This window comes from Leptodactylus fuscus, chromosome 1 (assembly GCF_031893055.1).
Source record: "Leptodactylus fuscus isolate aLepFus1 chromosome 1, aLepFus1.hap2, whole genome shotgun sequence".
NCBI classification, from domain to species: domain Eukaryota; kingdom Metazoa; phylum Chordata; class Amphibia; order Anura; family Leptodactylidae; genus Leptodactylus; species Leptodactylus fuscus.
In genome coordinates, this window is record NC_134265.1 from 338,277,608 (window position 1) to 338,301,031 (window position 23,424).

At 40.7% G+C, this 23,424-nt stretch overlaps 1 protein-coding gene across 1 annotated transcript; it reads left to right on the forward strand.

Annotated features, from left to right (window-relative positions):
* The first annotated feature begins 344 nt into the window (after positions 1–344).
* Positions 345–928, forward strand: RHOH (ras homolog family member H). Its single transcript, XM_075266464.1, has one exon. The coding sequence runs from the start codon at positions 345–347 to the stop codon at positions 915–917; it is 573 nt and encodes a 190-aa protein (XP_075122565.1). The 3' UTR covers positions 918–928.
* The last annotated feature ends 22,496 nt before the right edge of the window (positions 929–23,424 follow it).

Sequence of the window (23,424 nt, forward strand, 5' to 3'; positions counted from 1 at the left end):
CAGAACATCCATTCCCTTAAATCACCTTTGCCCCATAACTTAAGACTTACCGCAATCTACTGGTTCCAAAGAAGAAAGCAACTATAAGATAAATATAAGACTATTGTAAGGATTCTAGTCTTGGAATATGGAATATTTAACATTAAAAATGATTATTTCTTTTCTCTTCCAGAACACTGACTTTGAGATTGCTGTAAGAAGGAACAGAAGACGTTGGAATGCCTTTATATAGGAACTCCTAGGCGGTTCTTTGGCATATTGTCAAAAAGCTGAATTTCCAAGGTTTGATGGAAGAGAGTTTCGTCTCTTGCTAAGCGGCTACAGATATCTCTCATTGTAGGAAGATGAACGCCATTAAATGTGTGTTGGTTGGAGATGCTGCTGTGGGGAAGACTTCACTTCTTGTCCGCTTCACATCTGAGACCTTTCCGGACTCCTATAAACCGACTGTCTATGAGAATACAGGAGTGGATGTTTTCATGGATGGAGTCCAGATAAGCCTTGGACTCTGGGACACGGCGGGCAATGATGCATTCAAAAGTATTCGCCCCATTTCCCTACAGCACGCGGACATTGTCTTGTTGTGTTTCTCCGTAGCCAACCACTCTTCTTTTCTTAATGTGAGACACAAGTGGATTGCCGAAGTAAAACAAAATCTCCCCCACGTACCAGTGCTCGTCATCGCCACCCAGACTGATCAGAGAGAGCTGAGCCACTTACGAGTGCCATGTATCAGCCCTGCAGATGGTAAACAGCTGGCACAAGATGTTCGAGCCAAAGGATACTTGGAGTGTTCAGCTCTAAGTAACCGGGGAGTCCAGCAAGTCTTTGAATGTGCTGTCAGGACTGCAGTCAACCAAGCCAAGAAAAGGGCGAGGCGGAAGCGTTTCTCGGTCAACGAGTGCAAAATTATTTGAACTGCTTCACCGTCCAGGACATGTGAAAAAACTTTGTTTCATGGAGCTCTTTTTTTAACACATGTATAATATCACTTAAGCTTCATATTTTCTGATATACTATTGCAATTTTTTTGCAGAAGTTTTAATGTATTTTGGAGACCATGACAAATTCTGCAAAGATATGATGGTAGCCACGATATAAATAACATATTTATTTGACTTTTAGAAGAAATAATACATCTAGAAAATAGAATACAGATATGAGCTGATGTAACCTGCACGTACCTCTCTGCAGGAAGTAGTAGAGATAGAAGGTCTATGTAGATTTGGCAATGGAACCACATGAAAACCATAGGATGTGCATTGATGTGTTGTTTGTATGTTCTTGTTACAATGAATCAGTGCCACAAAAGCACCTGGTGCTCTACTTCTACGTGCCCAGATCAATATTCAGACATCCTATAAATCACTAGTTTTATATTTAAGTTCTGCTTTAAACTGAAGGTCCACCATGAAACACCATTTTGTTTCTTCATACTAGAGCTCCAAGAATGACAAAGGGTTAAAGTATATCTTCCATTAAAAATACATATAAGAAACCTATTCCATAAAATGACTCTCCGTCCACTGATCAGACTCTATTTCCTCCCTTGCACTGATCACTCATTCTGAAGTCAGTGGTATATAATGTATAGCTCACTGGTTACAGCTGCTGTCTATAGAAGTCTATGGAGAGGTGGTAGGAGGAGGAATAGCTAGAAAGAATATTAAACTGACACATACAAATGTTGCTGCTGCTTCTAGTAAGTTGTCTACTGTTTCCAAGTAACGCTTGGATCCACAGTAACACTGCTTACTACTGCTGTATAATGTCCTCCACGCTGCTGTTGCTTCTAGTAAGTTTTCAACTGTCTCCAACTAACGTTGCTCACTACTGCTGTATAATGTCCTCCATGCTGCTGTTGCTTCTAGTAAGTTTTCAACTGTCTCCAACTAACGTTGCTCACTACTGCTGTATAATGTTCTCCATGCTGCTGTTACTTCTAGTAAGTTTTCAACTGTCTCCAACTAACGTTGCTCACTACTGCTGTATAATGTTCTCCATGCTGCTGTTACTTCTAGTAAGTTTTCAACTGTCTCCAACTAATGTTGCTCACTACTGCTGTATATTGTCCTCCATGCTACTGCTGTTTCTCTGTGTGTGATATGTAAGGGTGCATGGACATTCCTAACATATGCACACAACTTATTCTGAATTCAGATTGCCTGCAGCTACCACTAGATGGAGCTTACTGCAAACTGTTTATATAATATATTTATTAATAAAACAGTATGCAGTGTGCTCAAAAGCTTACTTATTGGTATTTGTGGGCAGCAAGAACAGTGTCATTTAAAGGAACTTATACTGAATATTGGTTTGTCCTTCAGGCAGGTCTTCAATATGTGTTTGGTAGGGCTTCTACCCTCCAAACTGGTTGAAGAGGCTGCAGCATTTGAGTATGTTTTGCAGCCTCTTGACTTAATACCAAGCACAGTGCCATACATATCCTAGGGGCAATGCTCAGTATTGCAACAGTCGGTTTGCTCTGTGATGTCATCAGCACAGGGAAGAGACTGAGGCGACTGTGAACTCCTTAGCCTGTTTGAACAGATGAGCAGCAAGGGCCCATCCCCACTAATCACATACAGATTACCTGCCAATGGTATATAAGTCCTGGAAAACACCTTTAAGTACGTCAATACAGAAAATTTGGCGCTCTGTATTAGAAAGCAGATTTCTAACCCCTACAGATATAAATCAGTATACAACCATCGACCTAAAAATGACATGATGTTCAATGAATAACATATACATAGAATTCTGCTTGAATTACCTCAATACAACAATTTTCTCCATTTTAATATGAGTTGCAGCTGCAGTTAAAGTGAAATACTTGCCCTGAGTTTCAGAATGAGATTACTACAAGAACAGGCGCAATATGAAAAATATTTGCGTAAATTGTATTAATTGGTTATATATTGTGTATAAACTATTACTCCAGGGACCCCGAAGTTTCACTAAAGATATCCCCATCTTAGGGCTTGTTCACACAGGGGGCAGATTTTGGCACTGAGAGTGACACGGGGTGCCGTGTCACTCTCGGGTCAAAACCAGCCTGCCACGACCGTCGCGGTCGCGGCTTTCCACTCCGGAGTCGGCTCAAATGAATGGGCCGGCGCCGGAGGTTGCTGCCGCCAGGCGGAATCCGCCTGAAGAAAGGGCAGCTCGCTTGTTGCCACTAGTAGAAAAAATAATGCTAGTGGTCTCCATAGACCACCATTGTATGGAGGCAGATTTTGAGGCGAAATCCGCTGTTAAAATCCGCCTCCTTGCCCCCGTGTGAACTAGCCCTTATAGACTTGCCTAGACCTCAGTGGGAAGAGGCAATCCAACAGTGGCTAGGAATCCACTGAACTATATGGAGACTGTGTTGGCCCACAAATCGAAAAACATCACTCACTATGAAGTATCTATAAGTACTGTATCTGTTCAGCGACAAGTCTGTAAAAGGGGAATTAGACATTACATAAGAAAATATGGTGACAAATATTACATGTAAACTAAAAAAAAAAAACTTGATCATTAAGGTGGTTGTCCAGGTAATGGATAGAAAACCTATTGAATATGAGATTTATCTAAAACTAATCGGTGGAGGTTCCCATTGATCAGCGGTCACCAGCAACTGCTAACACAGAAGGCGGAAGCTCCTGTCATTCTCTCTAATCCACCAAATTCATCAAAAGTTGATGTGAGTTTCCCCAAACCAGTACATTTGAAAAAAATGAAATTCCCTATAACAATGTGATAGCAGATTTAATTTTCCAATTTTTTTTTTTTTTTTTTAAACATAAGAGACATAACCTTATTGGTTGCCATAGGCAGAATCACAACTCTTCCCTTGTACTTGTTTTCAATGGATATCCCATAGTGTTTAAGTCAAAGTCAAGTTACCAGCGAGTCATTATTATTAACAGGACGGAAACATTTGATCAGAATCATAAATAAAACCTATTCTTTGAACTATAGCTTCTGTGTCTATTTTCACCCGCTCTTGTGTGTGTAGAAGGATCTCTAGGGGAGCTACCAGACCTCAATTCTCCTCTTCACTTTGGCAACTCATAACTTGGTCGGATGTTCTTAACCTCTGAGCTGACCTAAGTGTTCCGACTACAAGGCTCTGACCTGTTATGGTAAATTGGCCTCGTGTTGCAGCAACCCTTTGGAGGAACCTGGAGGCTGGGAGTAATGGTGCCTTATTGACTCAACCAAATCCTCCAGCTCTCTTCCTGGGCCGGTGCAATACTGAGGGGGCCTTTGGTGCATTTGGTGGTGGTAGTCTTCCCCCAGGCCACTTCATCATTGTCTTCAGCCCTCCTGAGGTAGATGGAGGTTGGAGTGCCTATGATGTTGTCACAAAAATGAGACTCAGGAAACTTGTGGTGGCAGGAAAACAGGTCATGCACAACTTTACTGGGTAAAGGATACAGTAACAACCAATAGATTTCAGATAATGGATGTGCAGTTCTTAAAAAATAGATTCACCATGAGAATGGGGTGAGCTTGTTGGATGGGTAGGTCCGGCAGCCTGAAATCACTCTCTTTAAAGAGGACCTTGTAGTCCCCACTGTTTGAGAGCAATAAGTGCAGTTAGTTTTGGTGGCTGATATGTTATTTAATGTCAGAAGGGTTGTGTCAGACAGGGTGTGTGTGACTCAAAGGTCCAATCAGAGGCATCCAGTGTTAGAGCTCAGAGTCACCCCCCTTGTCGGCTCCTACCTGACACCGCCCACCTGACACTACAGAGCCTAAATAGAATATCAGGCACCAAAACTAGCAGCATTGACAGCTCCAGAACGGTGGGGGCTAGAGAAAAAATTTCAACTGTGCCAGAGTTAGTGGAGCAGCAGGTAATAAATAGTGTAAGGAGATGGACTTGTTGGAGGTGGTGAAAGGTTCTCTTTAAATGCCAATATCTTGCCCTTGTCCTCAGATGCCCCAATAAGGTACTTTGCTTTTATCAGCTCACTATTCCCTGTTTCAGGGCTACCGTGAAGTTGCAGTGTTCCTTATACCAGCACTGCTCACAAACCCTTCCTCTCCAGACTCCGGGCTTCCTCCCCCTTTCCAGAGATTGTTGACCGGAATATATCACTCAATCAGTTTCTTCCCATTCTAGGTGGACCTGCCCATTTAAGGAGGCAATACACAAGTTATATAAAAAAAATACCCATATTACATATGAGCATGGTCAATGCAAAAAGAAAAGTGCGTCAACAGTCTTGCATATACTGTATATATTGTGAATTGCACATAATTCTTGTCCATTACAATAGCTCACACTACATTACATTTGTTCCTGCAGTGGGACTGAATACTCTTGCAGAGGTAGGGAAGGAAGTGGGGCCTGCGGTTGTCAGAGACATAACCAACATCTTTATGAAACTCAGTTACCAAATGGCTTTGTGTCTCTCCACTAAGTTTCATTCAGTTAGTGGATTGTCTGAACCAATAAAGCTTTGTAACACGTTTGCCAAAAACATTCACTGAAAAATCTGAAGCCCTTACAGCAGTCCTATGGTTTTAGCATCTACCATTAAAGTGTCTTCCAGACAAGATCATGGGAGCCGATACAGCATGGATAGATAGTTACTAGAAGAGTTGTCCAGGATATAAATATCAGTTTTATACCATTTCATACATTTTTGCCAAATTTTGTATATTCTGGTTTCTAGAATTGTGAGTTTCAACATCAGCAGGTGTAGGATTAGATGGGAATGAGGCAAAGTATTTTACTTATTTTCTGAAACAAAGTAGCCATCTTTAAACGAATGTGTGGCCAGGTTTAAAGGGGCAGAAGGCATGACTTAGTGGGGAGAGGGCTTGGCTTAAAATGGGACAACAATTTGTGCAAATTTTACTGTAAAGTCAACCAATAGGAGTATATATAAATGTGTAAAGATTTCGCAAATTTATCATAACAGTGTGAGCCACTATAATAAATTTGGCACATCCTTAGAAAACAGTGTGAGCCACTATGATACACTTGGCACATCTTCAGACTACCTAATCTAATACATTTAGTATTAGACAGTAATAGTAAGTTTTCTCCTGTATTTTTTTGGAGAGGTAACTCCCATATCCTTTTTGGGGTGGGGACAGGGGTGAACCTAGCTTTTATGCCGCCTGAGGCGGACAACAGAAAGCCCCCCCCCTGGGAGGAGTGGGTGGAGTGGAGAGGGCGGGGCGAAGTGAAGGGGGGCGGAGTGGAGCATAGGGGGGCGGGGAGGAGCAGACGGGGCGGCGTTAGCAGGCAGAGAGCAGGCAGGGAGAGGACCTGCTCTCTGCCTGAGCATGAGGGGAGGCCAGTGGAGCAGCGCTGCGTCCACAGGGCCTCCCCAATCCACCGCTTGCTTCCCGTGCCAGGCTGCCAAGACGGTGACGCTAAGCCAGTCCAGGACAGCTTGTCATGGACTGGCTTAGGTCAGCAAAAATGGAGCCCTCCCCGGGGGCCCGGCATAGCGCCGCCTGAGGCAGTCGCGTCAGGTCGCCTCATGGGAGGTGCGGCGCTGGGTGGGGACCCTGAACAGTATATGGATCATCAGCTAAAAATATCTACCATATATGGACCCACAACCAAAAGATATATGTGCCTGGCAGTGGCTTATCTCTGTAACCCCATTTGGTTGATCAATACAAATATCCATTTTGTGTATTTTTTCCATTAATTAAAGGGATTCTACCATTAAAAACTTTGACACATTGGAATAGTCTTAAGAAAGGCTATTCTTTTCCTACCTTTAGATGTCTTCTTCACCCCGCCGTTCGGTTAAAATTCTGTTTTCCGTCGGTATGCAAATGAGTTATCTCGCAGCACTGGGGGTGGGCCCCAGCGCTCAAACAGTACTGGGGGCATCCCCAATGCTGCGAGAGAACGATCCAGTGCCGCCTCCATCTTCTTCATGCATCTTCTTCCGGCGCAGGCGGTGAAACTTATAGGCCTCGGGCAGAACTGACTGCGCATGCCTGCGGCCTCAAGAAAAATGGCCGCTTACACAGTAGTAAAGATTGAAGCCTTCTCTTTTTCCTCCTCCAGCAACCTGGCCCTTAGACTAAGGCCCCATGCAGTGAATCACTACAAAAAATGCTGCAGAAAAAATCGTGGCGATAACGCATAGCATTTTTTCCTACAACATGAGGCCCCGGCCTTAAACAGTTTTTTTCACACACCAAATGAAGAGAAAGGACATTGGCCCAGGTGTACCAACTGGGCTGTGCAAAGAAAGTCGCTTCAATGAGCCTCAACTTGGTTCACGTGTTGGTAAATTCTCAGCTCCTGCATCCTGTTTGCCATTTATTAGGCATTGGGCAGAGTGGATTGGGAATCTTGATGGGCTCGGGTACAGTCCCCAAGTCTGTGAGATTTCATATAACTTATGCCAAGGATTGGGGAAAAGAGGGACTGGAGTAGATGTGAGTTGAGGCCTACACTCATGCCAGAGCCTCTTAATAATTCCCCAAAACATATAGACTGTCATTGACTTAGCAGTCCTTTGGTTCTGACTTGGAAAGTGGTGAAAGCTTCTGCCAGGCAATCTCGCACTTGAGAACCGAGGGTACGCCATACACACGCACGGTCTGCCAAACCCACTGAATGTCACATGTACTGTGCATGGGCTGAACATGATATAATTCTCTTTCACCTCTTCAAATTCTTTGTTCAGGATCAACTAAAACCGTCTTGTTTACAATCTTGGTATCAGTTTAAGATAAAAAGATATAAACCACTTCAAGTAACTTGTACGACTCTTGTGTAGTAAGCTCTACCCCTTACCAAACCTTCTCACACTCCTCGCTCTACAACGCTACGGCCGTTCCACCTTGCAGCTGCTCGGCTTTGTACGCTTCCTTTCTGAACTTTCTTAAACCAATACTTATATTTGATGGTTTCTTTTATGTTCCTCAGCCCATTCGGATTGTTTAGCGCCATGTTCAAGGTTTCATATACAATTTACAAGGCATAAACAATATACAACCACTGAACGAAGGCTGACGGTTAATCCGGACTTGAAGTTTCTGGACTAGGACTCACTGAATTTATAATGATCAATATATTTTTCTTAAGAAATAGGCTATATATGTAAGTAAATAATTGACATGGACTTTATATGTCTATAATATAAATAAATAAATAAATTAATTTTAAAAAAACATTACATCATTACCGAGAGGAAATTCTTGCAAAATACCCGAGTATCACAGATCTGCTAACTGAGGCCTACACTGGTAGATCAGATCTCTATCACACGCCTCATCGTGTAAGGTAATCCCCAGAATGGCCACCCACTATTTTATAGATGTTATTCTGTGAGGTTTGTTTTGTACTTGTGATTCACAGTTGGTGTGAAAAATCTTTGTCGTGATATTAGTATAGGGGTAATGACAAGAAGTATATCCCAAGAATGCTATCACTGCACATCAACCGAGGTGTGACGTAGGCCTCAATGCAAAATGTGTAATGGGGTTCCCATTCACCATGTGCTGTTTATTATACTGGTGTCTTCTTATGTTATAGAGATTCCTTAGAGTCCCCCGAGGCTCCAGTATCGATTGGTTTGTACCCTTTGTAGCTACATCCAGTGGCGTAACTACCGCCATAGCAGCAGAGGCAGCTGCCACAGGGCCCGGGACATTAGGGGCCCGGTGACAGCCGCTACCGCGACTATCATTATACTCGGGGGTCTTTTCGGACCCCCGAGTATAATGATTGGCGGACCGGGAGAGGTAAGAAACATAAAAAACACTGTTACTTACTTCTCCACGATCTGGGCAGACTTTGGCCTAGTTGTCTGACGTCTTATGACCCCGGCCTGCGTCCCAGGTTATGTGACGTCTGACGTCATTGAAGATCGACTACTTCGGAGGCCGACAGCGCAAGAGCCGGGAGATAGGTGAGTAACAGAGTTTTTTAAAATGTTTTTCTCCCCCTGGGTCTCCGATTATTATTCTCTGGGGTCTGAAAAGACCCCAGAGTATAATAATTGTTTATGGGTGTCCACAGTGGGACATAATACTGAGTGCAGGGGCCACTAAGAGACATAATACTGTGTGCAGGGGCCACTATGGGGGATAATACTGTGTGCAGGGGCCACTATGGGGGATAATACTGTGTGCAGGGGCCACTAAGGGACATACTATTGTGTGCAGGGGCCACTATGGGGGATAATACTGTGTGGAGGGGCCACTATGGGGGCTAATAGAGCGCACAGGAATGTGTAGGAGCGGGCCGGTCGAGGTCTTCGGCGTCGGTATCGGTGTGTGTGTGTGGGGGGGGCATGTCAAAAGTTTACCTCGGGGCCCCACCATTCCTAGTTACACCACTGGCTACATCCCTGACATAAACCTGTCTTCTGGGTTGTTATGGCAAAGTATAGCTGGCCATACACATGATATGTATGCCAGCTGAACCCCCTGGTTTCAAGTTTACATCTAATGCTTACTTATGGGGGGATCCTAATTCTCTTCTAATGGCCGATGTCGAGGGAAAAAAGAACCAGAAGTCTAGGAGCCACTTTGGAACACTATTGGGTTCTGGGGGCCACTGAAGAGCATTATAAATTGGGGGCCATTGGAGAGTATTATACTGTGTTAGCTCACTGGGAAACCATATACTGTGTGTTGGACCACTATGGAGCTTGATATTATATGGGGACCACTAAGGGAGACTGGCGATGGTAAAAGGTGACTTTTTATATGTCCTGGATGTGAAGTATAGAATGCTTTAGGGGTATCTTTAAGGGTATGTTCACATGGTGCATTTCTGATGCAGTTACTATCGCATCAAAACTGTATCAGTAAATTCTGTATCTGTAAATTCACAAACTGCTGTTTCTTAGTGTTTTGCCCCGAGGAAAACAATTATTTTCAGGGGTATTCTTGTCATAGTAGTCCTGGGCCCCAGCTATCTCCAGCTGGCTGTGGGCCCTGTACCTCATCTGCCCCGGTCGTGGTCACATTCCCTGTGACCATGATTGTTACGTCCCTGAGCGTGAGCCATTTTGGATAAATTTTATGCAAAAAAACACACCACTAGCAAAGAACTCCCCTAATTGTCTATGAAATCTATGCCATGATCTATATGTTTTACACTATGCATCGCAATATATGAAATTTGCTGCAAAAATCCCCAACATACTGTAAGTTAACATTCTATGGATTGAAAACCAGATCTCCATTTCTGCAGAGATTTGTTAAAGGGAATGTATCAACAAAAACAGCTTATTTTTTTTATACCAAGTTTTAATGAGACACACATTTTTTAAAGAATTTTTGATGATTTTATTTTTAATGTTCCATGTCATTATCTATATTTTAAAAAAGTGCAGTATCTTTGAAGGACTTTTTCCTCCACTGATATTCAGCGAGCACTGAGGCTCTCAATGTAGCCTGATACTAGCCCATTCTGTATGATATTTTCATTGTAGCAGTTACCTCATTTGTATCACCAACAAGATAGACAGGTTTACAATATAAGCTCACACCTCTGTTGATATCACCAGCGCCGCATCTCCCATGAGGCGACCTGAAGCGAGCGCTTCAGGCGGCGCTGTGTCAGGGCCTCAGGGAGGGCGGCATTTTTGGTTACTTAAGCCAGTCCAGGACAAGCTGTCCTGGACTGGCTTAGCACCGAGCGGTGGTTTGGGGAGGCCACTGGCCACTGCTCCAGCAGCCTCCTCTCACGCTCAGGCAGAGAGCAGGTCTTCTCCGTGCCTGCTCTCTGCCGGCGAACGGTGCTAAGCCCCGCCCCCTCTGCCATGCCCCCTCTGCTCCTTGGGCGGCGAAAGGGGTAAGTTCACCCCTGGATATCACCCATGGTGACCCATGATTACACCCACTCCTGACAATAGGTGATGTCACAGCTGACTTTGATATGTTCTATACCATACTTCCCAACTTTTGAAGAACTGAAAGAGGGACAAAATGTGTCACGCGTGTAGCGCGCCGTGGCAAATTTTGCTCCACCCACTTTTATGTTGACCCCGCCCACTCTCATTCATTTTCCATGTGCCCCCACACAGTATAATCCTCCTACAGTAACCCGTAAATTATATGTCCCCCCTCTATCTCTCCCCCAGTTTCATATACACCCTTCATCTGCCCCCAGTTTCATGTCCCCTCCATCTCTGCCCCCAGATTAATGCCCCCCATCTCTGCCCCCAGATTCATGTCCCCCCCATCTCTGCCCCCAGTGTCATGCCATCCCCTCCTTCATCTGCCCCCAGTTTCATGTCCCCTCCATCTCTGCCCCCAGTTTCATGTCCCCTCATCTCTGCCCCAGATTCATGCCCCCCCATATCTGCCCACAGATTCATGTTCCTCCATCTCTGCCCCAGAATCATGCCCCCCCATCTCTGCCCCCAGTGTCATGCCGTCCCCTCCTTCATCTGCCCCCAGTTTCATGTTCCACCTCAATGTCTACACACATATACCACTTATACTCACCTTTTCCTCGCTCCTCCGCCGCTCTCTCCGCAGTCTTGCTAACACAGTTGTAGGTGCGATGTGACGTCATCATATTGCTTCTACACAGCCACTAGCTGGAGTGCAGCGGCAAAGCAAGGAGCTGAGCTGTGATAGCTCCTAGCTTTAGTCGCGTATGTATTCAACTCAGATCTGCGTCCTCCAGACGGGACATGTATGTCTATGCTATGAATTCTCCGGTGTCTATATATCCTGTACATCCTGTACTTTTATTATATTGCATTTTCTACCAATAGGTGCACATGCACATAACTGACTTATTCTGCGGGCCTAGTGTTCCTCTGCAATACTTGTGCAGTATGACGACATTGTATATACATGACTACAAAGAACAATCCACTATAGATATTCACTCTGAGGGTTTAGCAGTAGAGGGACATATCATATTTCATTTGTTTTGGCACCATATGAATCTTCACTATTGTTCTTGTGACTCATGTGTAGGTGGGTCTCCCTTATTTGAAGGTGACAGTACAAAATTCCAGGTAGGAGGGATACTTTATATAATAACCTCTGCCTTTCCATAGCAAAGACCTACACAACCACAGACAGAGAGAGGTGCTGAGAACATCAGCAAGACAGTTTGGTAAATTCTCATTTTCATTTTGCATCGAAGATTTCATTTTCTTCTAGATCTCACTGTACACGTCTTATATTAGTTATATAGTAAGAAAATTATAATAGTGCAATAGGCATTTATTGAAAATCGCAGCATATTACATCCCAAATGAATTTAGCATTCATGCATAGGTTCGTATGGATATCTAAATTTAATATGTGTTATAATTATTTTATGTACATCTTTAATTATTACTCATAGATTGTAAGCTCTTGCGAGCAGGGCCCTCAGTCCCATTGTGTGAAATGACTTTCTTTGTAATGTATCTTTCTGTCTGTATTTGAACCCTACAAATTGTACAGCGCTGCGGAATATGTTGGCGCTATATAAATAAAATTTATTATTATTATTATTATTATTATTATTATTATTATGTAACAGTATATAATATACAGTAAATTATAATGTAACACAAAAATACCTCCAACACGTCCAACGGAACACAGAAGTCTATGGGTGCTGTATTGTGACTCCATTACAAATCTGCATTTTTCATAGACATCAGTCCTAATAAACACAAGAATGCTAAAATCATGCAGTGTGTGAACACAGCCTACAAAGAGACATCGAGCAAGAGTGAAAGAAATGCAATATCTAACCAAATTACTCGATAAATAATAATCTAATACAGATAGTTAAAAATTATGATAATATATTTAATATATAATATAATATGATAATATATTTTTGTGAGATTTTATATTTAATTGTTGAATACAGGAACTCTTACTATTCATAATGAAATGTTCTGTTTTTGAAAATTCTCATGTCTTGCTTTTATTCCTAAATTCTATCTATCTATCTATCTCCTATCTATCTATCTATCTATCTATCTATCTATCTATCTATCTATCTATCTCCTATCTATCTATCTATCTATCTATCTATCTATCTATCTATCTATCTCTATCTCTATCTCCTATCTACCTATCTTTCTATCTATCTCATATCTATCTATCTATCTATCTATCTATCTGTCTGTCTGTCTGTCTGTCTGTCTGTCTGTCTGTCTGTCTATCTATCTATCTACAGTCCTATGAAAAAGTTTGGGCACCCCTATTAATCTTAATCATTTTTAGTTCTAAATATTTTGGTATTTGCAACAGCCATTTCAGTTTGATATATCTAATAACGGATGGACACAGTAATATTTCAGGATTGAAATGAGGTTTATTGTACTAACAGAAAATGTGCAATATGCATTAAACCAAAATTTGACTGGTGCAAAAGTATGGGCACCTCAACAGAAAAGTGACATTAATATTTAGTACATCCTCCTTTTGCAAAGATAACAGCCTCTAGTCGCTTCCTGTAGCTTTTAATCAGTTCCTGGATCCTGGATAAAGGTATTTTGGACAAACAATTCAAGTTCAGTTAAGTTAGATGGTCGCCGAGCATGGACAGCCCGCTTCAAATCATCCCACAGATGTTCAATGATATTCAGGTCTGGGGACTGGGATGGCCATTCCAGAACATTGTAATTGTTCCTCTGCATGAATGCCTGAGGATTTGGAGCGGTGTTTTGGATCATTGTCTTGCTGAAATATCCATCCCCGGCGTAACTTCAACTTCGTCACTGATTCTTGAACATTATTCTCAAGAATCTGCTGATACTGAGTGGAATCCATGCGACCCTCAACTTTAACAAGATTCCCGGTGCCAGCATTGGCTACACAGCCCCAAAGCATGATGGAACCTCCACCAAATTTTACAGTGGGTAGCAAGTGTTTTTCTTGGAATGCTGTTTCTTTTTGGACGCCATGCATAACGCCTTTTTTTATAACCAAACAACTCAATCTTTGTTTCCAAAATGAAGTTGGCTTGTCCAAATGTGCTTTTGCATACCTCAGGCAACTCTATTTGTGGCGTACGTGCAGAAACGGCTTCTTTCTCATCACTCTCCCATACAGCTTCTCCTTGTGCAAAGTGCGCTGTATTGTTGACCGATGCACAGTGACACCATCTGCAGCAAGATGATGCTGCAGCTCTTTGGAGGTGGTCTGTGGATTGTCCTTGACTGTTCTCACCATTCTTCTTCTCTGCCTTTGTGATATTTTTCTTGGCCTGCCACTTCTGGGCTTAACAAGAACTGTCCATGTGGTCTTCCATTTCCTTACTATGTTCCTCACAGTGGAAACTGACAGGTTAAATCTCTGAGACAACGTTTTGTATCCTTCCCCTGAACAACTATGTTGAACAATCTTTGTTTTCAGATCATTTGAGAGCGGGCTGTCCATGCTCGGTGACCATCAAACTTAACTGAACTTGAATTGTTTTGTAGAAAGAAATGGTCCAAAATACCTTCATCCAGGATCCAGGAACTGATTAAAATCTACAGGAAGCGACTAGAGGCTGTTATCTTTGCAAAAGGAGGATGTACTAAATATTAATGTCACTTTTCTGTTGAGGTGCCCATATTTTTGCACTGGTCAAATTTTGGTTTAATGCATATTGCGCATTTTCTGTTAGTACAATAAACCTCATTTCAATCCTGAAATATTACTGTGTCCATCAGTTATTAGATATATCAAACTGAAATGGCTGTTATAAACACCAAAATATTTAGAACTAAAAATGATTAAGATTAATAGGGGTGCCCAAACTTTTTCATAGGACTGTATCTATCTATCGCCTATCTATCTATCTATCTATCTATCTATCTATCTATCTATCTGTCTGTCTGTCTGTCTGTCTGTCTGTCTGTCTGTCTGTCTGTCTATCCATCTATCTATCTATCTATCTATCTATCTAGCTATCTACATATTATATTTATATTGATATACATATATTTCTTTAGCTTTCCTGTTCTTGTTTGCTGGTACTTCTACTCAGTTATTAGCTATTATTTTATACAGATACCTATATGACAATGCCCCTCTAGACTACTGTAAACAATAAAAGTTCTAATAATAATACTATCTGTGCATGGATGGATAGACATATAGATAGACAGACATATAGATAGATAGATAGATAGATAGATAGATAGATAGGAGATAGATAGATAGATAGATAGATAGAGATAGATAGGAGATAGATAGATAGATACGATAGATAGATAGATAGATAGATAGATAGATAGATAGGAGATAGATAGATAGATAGATAGATAGATAGATAGATAGATAGATAGATAGATAGGAGATGGATAGATAGATAGATAGATAGATAGGAGATAGATAGATAGATAGATAGATAGATAGATAGGAGATAGATAGATAGATAGATAGATAGATAGGAGATAGATAGATAGATAGATAGATAGATAGATAGATAGGAGATAGATAATCCTTTAATAGTTCCACCCTGTGCTGTGTAGCACACATGGACTCTGATATAATACAGTAAAATAATCTTATCATTTCCCTATTACTTACATGTCTAAAACTGTCAATGACGGCAAAAAGACTATTTACTTGTGTAAACAGGAAGACTAATCTATCTGTACTTTTAGCTACAGCACAGGCAAACTAAGATTCCCAGAAATCGTATATGATCACACTACAGGTATGTTTATACATTGCAGACATGGATTTGTGTGCAGAAAATTTGCAGTACACTACAATACCAGAAAAGTAAGAGTTTACTAAATCTCATCCACATGCTACATAAAAAAAATCTACAGCTATGGTCCAAATTCTAACTCTGCAGTATGTCAATTTGTAGATTTGACCTTTTGCAATCCAAAATCTCATCCAAATCTGCATTATTTCCTCATATAAATCCACAATAAAACCCATACAATTTGGTAATTTTTTTCTGCTATAGATTTCCAGTAGAAATTATGATTGAAATGCTATTGACAATCTATAGGGCTTCAGTTCGGTGGCAAAATATCTTATAGACTTACTGACCAGGTATTTGGGAAAAAAAAAAAAGTAAGTTCTGATGGAGTCTGAATTGCTGTAACTTGTGCTAAATTTACCAAATGTTTGAGAATTAACATAGATTTAAGATAAACTCTGAGAAGCTTCTTAATTTTCTTTGTCACCCCCGTACTGGAGTGAGAACTTTTGTCCCAAGTCCCGATTGATAAATTGGTTGTATTCTACATCAGCTTCAGAGGCTAGCTGTGCAAACTTTCCCACCAAGTCTTCACAATTAGAGTGACTGTACAATGGTTGTTCAAATAAGCTCAAAAGTTCAAAACCCCTCAAAATTGTATGACTTTTTCACACTATGCCACTATCTTCTGATTCTGTTGTAAGTTGATGTAGAGTAATGAATATTTCTATGTGTCCATGTTGTACATCCATGTACCAGATCTATTCCCTGACCTAGAAATATTCCCCGTAGAAGTCCTTAAGACAACAATGTTGTGGACATTATGTCCACCTGGGGATTTTGGAGGGTCCTTCTTACCAGATCTACAACATTAAGTAAATAAGAGAATGGAAAAATCAACATTTTGCAACAATTATACAAAAATTCTTTAATTTTATTTAATTATATTTATGTTATTAATATCGCTATTAATTGTCGTAAGAAACAAAAATGAACATCTAAATGGTTAACATGAGTTAGTATTGAGCCATTTTCTATATAACTTTTTTTTTTTAATAACATATGCAAAATAGCAAAAACAATTAAATAAATGCATTCTAGGTTTGTAAAAATGACGCCTAGTACAAATTTAGTTGGTTGCAGAAAAAAAGGCCAACTATAAAACGTAGAATTCTGCATGATGTTTATACGGTTAATAAGTAAATAAAAAGTTCATGTCTTCTGCTTGGTTTCCTGTAAATGGCAGTTTATGTGACTTTGTGGCTGGTCGTTGCTTCCTCTCATTGGTAGTTATTGCTTATTTGTGTTACTTAAAGGGGTTTTCCACCCCCCAGATGTCTTTTTGTTATGTGCTGATGATCTATTCAAAAGATTAGTTGTCAATATCTAACTGGCAAGGGACAAATACCTGGACTGATCAAGTGATTGCCTCTTGGCGCTGGAAGGTACAGCAGTGGAGGGGGCTGGAAGAAGCTCTGTGACTATTCAAGTAATAGACATAGAGCTGTAGTATCCAAGAGCCATTGCTATAGTGTGGATGGGGCTGCAGCTCTGTGACTATTACATGAATAGGAGAAGAACTGCTTCCATCCTTGTCTAGTACCTTATCATCCGGTGCCAGGAGACAGCTGGATTATCTGTCAGACCTCACTGATCATATGCTGATGGACCTATCCAGTGGATAAGATAAGATAATCCTTCAAAAGTCCCAAAATGGGAAAATTTAGTGTGATACAGCAGCATGGATAATACAGTAGTATATAGTATATATATATATATATATATATATATATATATATATATATATATATATATATATATACAGTCCTATGAAAAAGTTTGGGCACCCCTATTAATCTTAATCATTTTTAGTTCTAAATATTTTGGTATTTGCAACAGCCATTTCAGTTTGATATATCTAATAACTGATGGACACAGTAATATTTCAGGATTGAAATGAGGTTTATTGTACTAACAGAAAATGTGCAATATGCATTAAACCAAAATTTGACCGGTGCAAAAGTATGGGCACCTCAACAGAAAAGTGACATTAATATTTAGTACATCCTCCTTTTGCAAAGATAACAGCCTCTAGTCGCTTCCTGTAGCTTTTAATCAGTTCCTGGATCCTGGATAAAGGTATTTTTGACAAACAATTCAAGTTCAGTTAAGTTAGATGGTCGCCGAGCATGGACAGCCCGCTTCAAATCATCCCACAGATGTTCAATGATATTCAGGTCTGGGGACTGGGATGGCCATTCCAGAACATTGTAATTGTTCCTCTGCATGAATGCCTGAGGATTTGGAGCGGTGTTTTGGATCATTGTCTTGCTGAAATATCCATCCCCGGCGTAACTTCAACTTCGTCACTGATTCTTGAACATTATTCTCAAGAATCTGCTGATACTGAGTGGAATCCATACGACTCTCAACTTTAACAAGATTCCCGGTGCCGGCATTGGCCACACAGCCCCAAAGCATGATGGAACCTCCACCAAATTTTACAGTGGGTAGCAAGTGTTTTTCTGTTTCTTTTTGGACGCCATGCATAACGCCTTTTTTTTTATAACCAAACAACTCAATTTTTGTTTCCAAAATGAAGCTGCCTTGTCCAAATGTGCTTTTTCATACCTCAGGCAACTCTATTTGTGGCGTACGTGCAGAAACGGCTTCTTTCTCATCACTCTCCCATACAGCTTCTCCTTGTGCAAAGTGCGCTGTATTGCTGACCGATGCACAGTGACACCATCTGCAGCAAGATGATGCTGCAGCTCTTTGGAGGTGGTCTGTGGATTCTCCTTGACTGTTCTCACCATTCTTCTTCTCTGCCTTTCTGATATTTTTCTTGGCCTTCCACTTCTGGGCTTAACAAGAACTGTCCCTGTGGTCTTCCATTTCCTTACTATGTTCCTCACAGTGGAAACTGACAGGTTAAATCTCTGAGACAACGTTTTGTATCCTTCCCCTGAACAACTATGTTGAACAATCTTTGTTTTCAGATCATTTGAGAGCGGGCTGTCCATGTTCGGCGACCATCAAACTTAACTGAACTTGAATTGTTTTGTAGAAAGAAATGGTCCAAAATACCTTTATCCAGGATCCAGGAACTGATTAAAAGCTACAGGAAGTGACTAGAGGCTGTTATCTTTGCAAAAGGAGGATGTACTAAATATTAATGTCACTTTTCTGTTGAGGTGCCCATACTTTTGCACCGGTCAAATTTTGGTTTAATGCATATTGCACATTTTCTGTTAGTACAATAAACCTCATTTCAATCCTGAAATATTACTGTGTCCATCAGTTATTAGATATATCAAACTGAAATGGCTGTTGCAAACACCAAAATATTTAGAACTAAAAATGATTAAGATTAATAGGGGTGCCCAAACTTTTTCATAGGACTGTATATATATAGTATAGTTTATAGCAATAGAGAAACACATAGAGAGATAGAGAGATACTAGGAGCATAGCAACGAAAAAGAAAGAAACAAAAGACACACTGCAGGATCATTTAGTTCTCTGTGCGAAGTGATATTGATAATACAGCCCGACTGTGGTTGGAGGTCACAAGGAGGGGGACACATGTAGACATGACAGGACGCATGTAGACATAACAGGCAGAAACAGATTTTTTGCAGAGGTGGGGGACATATGCAGCAATCACGATTACATTTGGTAGTTCCTTTGTTAGGTAGTAGGATCTCATTCTCACAGCTGATAGTTCGGTATCTTGCATCAGTATTATTGATCCTTAATAGAGATGAGCGAACACTATTCGAAACAGCCATTTCGAATAGCACACTCCTATAGAAATGAATGGAATCGGCAGGCACGCAGACTTTGCCGGCGGCCGGCTGCTTAACCCCCCACGTGCCGGCTGCGTCCATTCATTTCTATGGGAGCGTGCTATTCGAAACGGCTGTTTTGAATAGTGTTCGCTCATCTCTAATCCTTAACCATAAAAATGTCCCATAAAGTGTACCATCTTTCACCACAAGACCTCCTCCTATCCACCCGAAGAAGTCTGAAGCCATCCAGGGAGACAGGGTGTTGATTATTCCTCCATACTATCTGCTCTCTTGCCATGCTTCCTTAACTCGTGGGGGAAGGGGGATGGTAGGTTCCTAGGCTGTAACAGAGTCCCAAGTGTCCACAGTAAAAAAAAAAGAAATACCAATCAGCTGACCACAGGCATCTTCCACGCATAAGCAATAGACGCCAAAAACATTTCCTTGGAAGAAGAAGTCTGCAATTTCATGCAAGTTTCTCCTCCATGCTTTGTCTGCCTCATGTTGTCCATGATTCCCTTAGCTCATGGGGGGATGGTAACAAGGGACATGTACACAGGAAATTCCAGCCGAGCAGGCATCTTCCAAGCATTAACAATAGACACAAAGAAAATAATCTGCAGGTTCTTCCATTCGAGATAGGTCAACAGTATAAAAAAAAAACACCTAGAACATGGAAAACCCCATGTTTTAGCCATATGTTTTATTCATCCAATTACCCAATGAATGAGCAAACCTGTGCTCGTTCATGGAGTGATTGTCAGCATTATTAGACAGGCCAATTAAGTGAAGGGGGGAGGGAATTGCTTGAATCAGCGTTAATTCCCAACAATTTGCTGTTATTTCATCACATAGTGCCTTGTGGCCGTCGTCCCACCGTGCAAAACCAGCACAATTTGGCTGCGGTGGAAACAGAACCTGCAAAGTGGATAGGATTCTGGCTAATCCCATCCACATATTGCAGAAAAATATCTGCAGCAGACATGCTGCGATTTCAAAAAACGTTGCATATTTGTAAATCGCAGCATGTCAGTTATACCTACGGAAACACTGGCGTTTTCTCTATAGGTATCACAGAAGCAGAAAGTTTGCAAAGGAAAACTCAACTTTTTGTGAAAAACCGTGATGCAATCCCTCAAATTATTCTACTACAATCTTTTCTCTACCATTAGCTTACTTACATAGGATGGAGGTATTTTTCCTTTTGCGCCCCCTATAGTAGGTTTATAGGTTTGCAGAGTGCAGTAATATGACTTTAATAATATACAAAAGAATAACTGGAGAGAATATTAGATACCAAGTGAATAACAATAATAGACATCAGCTATCCATTGGTGTCAACCAAACATCCTTCAGATATATATATATATATATATATATATATATATATATATATATGTGACAAACAGAAAAGATGGCCGATGCATTACAAGAGAAATCTTTTGGTAAAGGATATGCTTACTTCTCGTAGTACACTATACAGAAACAACATACTTGCTTTCTCGCTATTGCTCCTTCTGTTTCACCTTTGGGGAATTACTGACGTCTAGAACATGTGAGTCACAATGGAAGATTAACCAGAAAATAGTTCTGAAAGCATCACATCCTCCCAAATGTTTAGATTGCATTAGCACCTTAGTAAAGGGTATGTTCTCCCCTCTGTTCTTGGGATCTCCTTTGCTTTCAGATCGTCTTACCTTGCCTACACAAATCAGGGGGGCTAAGAGTACCACTCATACTGAGGGACTGCGACAGATGGAAGTTACCAGTCATCTGGTAGAGAAGACCAACTCTTTGCTTTCTGAAGATCCAGAGTGTTTATTAAAATTACTGTGAGAATACGAGGAGCATGTATAGCATGTATAGGTGCAAAACATTTAGGCAGGTGTGGAAAAAATGCTGCAAAGTAATAATGGTTTCAGAAATAGAAGGGTTAATAGTTTATTATTGTTAATTAACAAAAAGAAGCGATTGAAAAAAAAATAAAAATCCCTTTGTCCTTTGGAGGAGGAGTCTTGGAAATGATGATACGGCCCCCACAGAGCCCTGATCTCAACATCATCCAGTCTGTCTGGGATTACATGAAGAAAAGACTGATTGGAGCAAGCCTACATTTACAGTAGATCTGTGCTTAGTTCTCCAAGATGGCGGTTACAAGCATTTGTTATCTGTCTAAAAATTTTGTAAAGTGCTGTACTTTGAACCACTGCTATTACCGCAGTTTGTACGTGCTCCCATGTAATGGAACAGCTGGTTTGTGCAGGATCCGGGTGTCAGATTGCCGCACGTACTATGGATAGGTCATCAGTATGAAAACTCTGGGGCAAGAAAACCCCACAATAAAGGCATATACAGGTGACCAGGACAGATCTAGCAGACCAGAAATGTCACACACTGACTTGTAGCAATGGTGTCATTCTTTGACAGTACCCTGCTTAACCCTTCCAGCCACAAATATTTTTCATTTCTGCATTTTCGTTTTTTACTTCTTCCAAAAACCATAACTATCTCATTTGTTCCATTTACAAAGCAATATGAGTCTTATTTTTGTGGGCCAATTTATGCTTCATAATGGTACCATTTAATATTCTGCAGGATGTACTGGAAAAAAATTTGGGTGAATTGGGTGGAGTTAGAACAAAATATCCAAATATTGCCTTACTTTTGCATCAGGTTTTGTACTTATGGCTCTCACCTTATTAGAAAAACAACACATGATCTACCGTATATACTCGAGTATAAGCTGAGTTTTTCAGCACAGTTTTTGTGCTGAAAAAGCCCCCCTTGGCTTATACTCGAGTCAAGCAAAAAGCAAAATAAATAAATATAAATATATATATATATATATATATATATATATATATATATATATATATATTATTAGTTTTAAATTTTTTTTTTTGGGTGGGGGGGTGTCTATGACCAGCCACAATAGTAATGTATAGAATCTCCCATAAAATAGTGAAAAAAAGAAGCTTAAAAAATATAATAAAAAAAATAAAGTAAATAAAAGTTGTAAATCCCTCCTTTCCCTAGAATACATATAAAAGTAGAAAATGACTGTGACACACAAACACATTAGGTATCCCTGTGTCTACTGAATATAGGGGATCTGCAGTGCTCCTGTTCTGTCGGGAAGGGGTTAATAGGAGCACTGCAGATCCCCTATATACAGCCAGGCTGAATTCCAAGTGGGGGAAAAAAAAAAACCCAGTCCTCAAGCTCAGGGAAGGGGCAGACAGACAACCAAAACACCCCCTCCCCTTCCCCAGCACCCAGCAACTACTGCACCCAAAAACTCCGACCATTTTCATTTTTGAAATTTTCCAGTAGCTGCTGCATTTCCCCCCCTCGGCTTATACTCGAGTCAATAAGTTTTCCCAGTTTTTTGTGGTAAAATTAGGGGCCTCGGCTTATATTCGGGCCGGCTTATACTCGAGTATATACGATATATGTATTATCACGCCTGTACCTAATTTATACAGTGTTTGTTACTTTTTAATACTTTTTCTTCTGACAGCTATAACATTTGAATATTTCTGTTTACTGTGCTGTATATGGTGTGCTTTCCCAGTGTAAATGTTAGTTTATAGCTTTTTGGGGAATGTCTGACATTCACTTTGATCATGTTTGTTTATTTTTCTAGGTAATCTCGTGTAAGGGGGAGGGATTTGAACCTTTGTATTCTTAATTGTATTTGTTTATATTTTTTTTTTAAATTATTTTTTCTCTGCTTTTATTTTTAGGCCCTCTGATCTCCAGTACAATACTCTGCAATCCTAATCCTATTAATATTATAAATGTGAAAGTTTGTGAGTTTGTGGGTTTGTGGGTTTGTGTGTTTGGATGTTTGCATGTTCGGATGTTTGTTCCTCAATCACGGAAAAACCGCTCAACCAATTCGGCTGAAATTTTCCAAAAACATAGTTAATACACCCAATTAAACAATAGGCTACTTTTCGTCACAATAGCGCACATACGTTTGTGCCAGGACCCCCACAAAACCCAAACTCACACCACCATCTCTGCAATC

What these genes read in the sequence shown, in the direction of transcription:
- RHOH (XM_075266464.1), top strand. Translation starts at nt 345, where the DNA reads ATGAACGCCATTAAATGTGTGTTGGTTGGAGATGCTGCTGTGGGGAAG.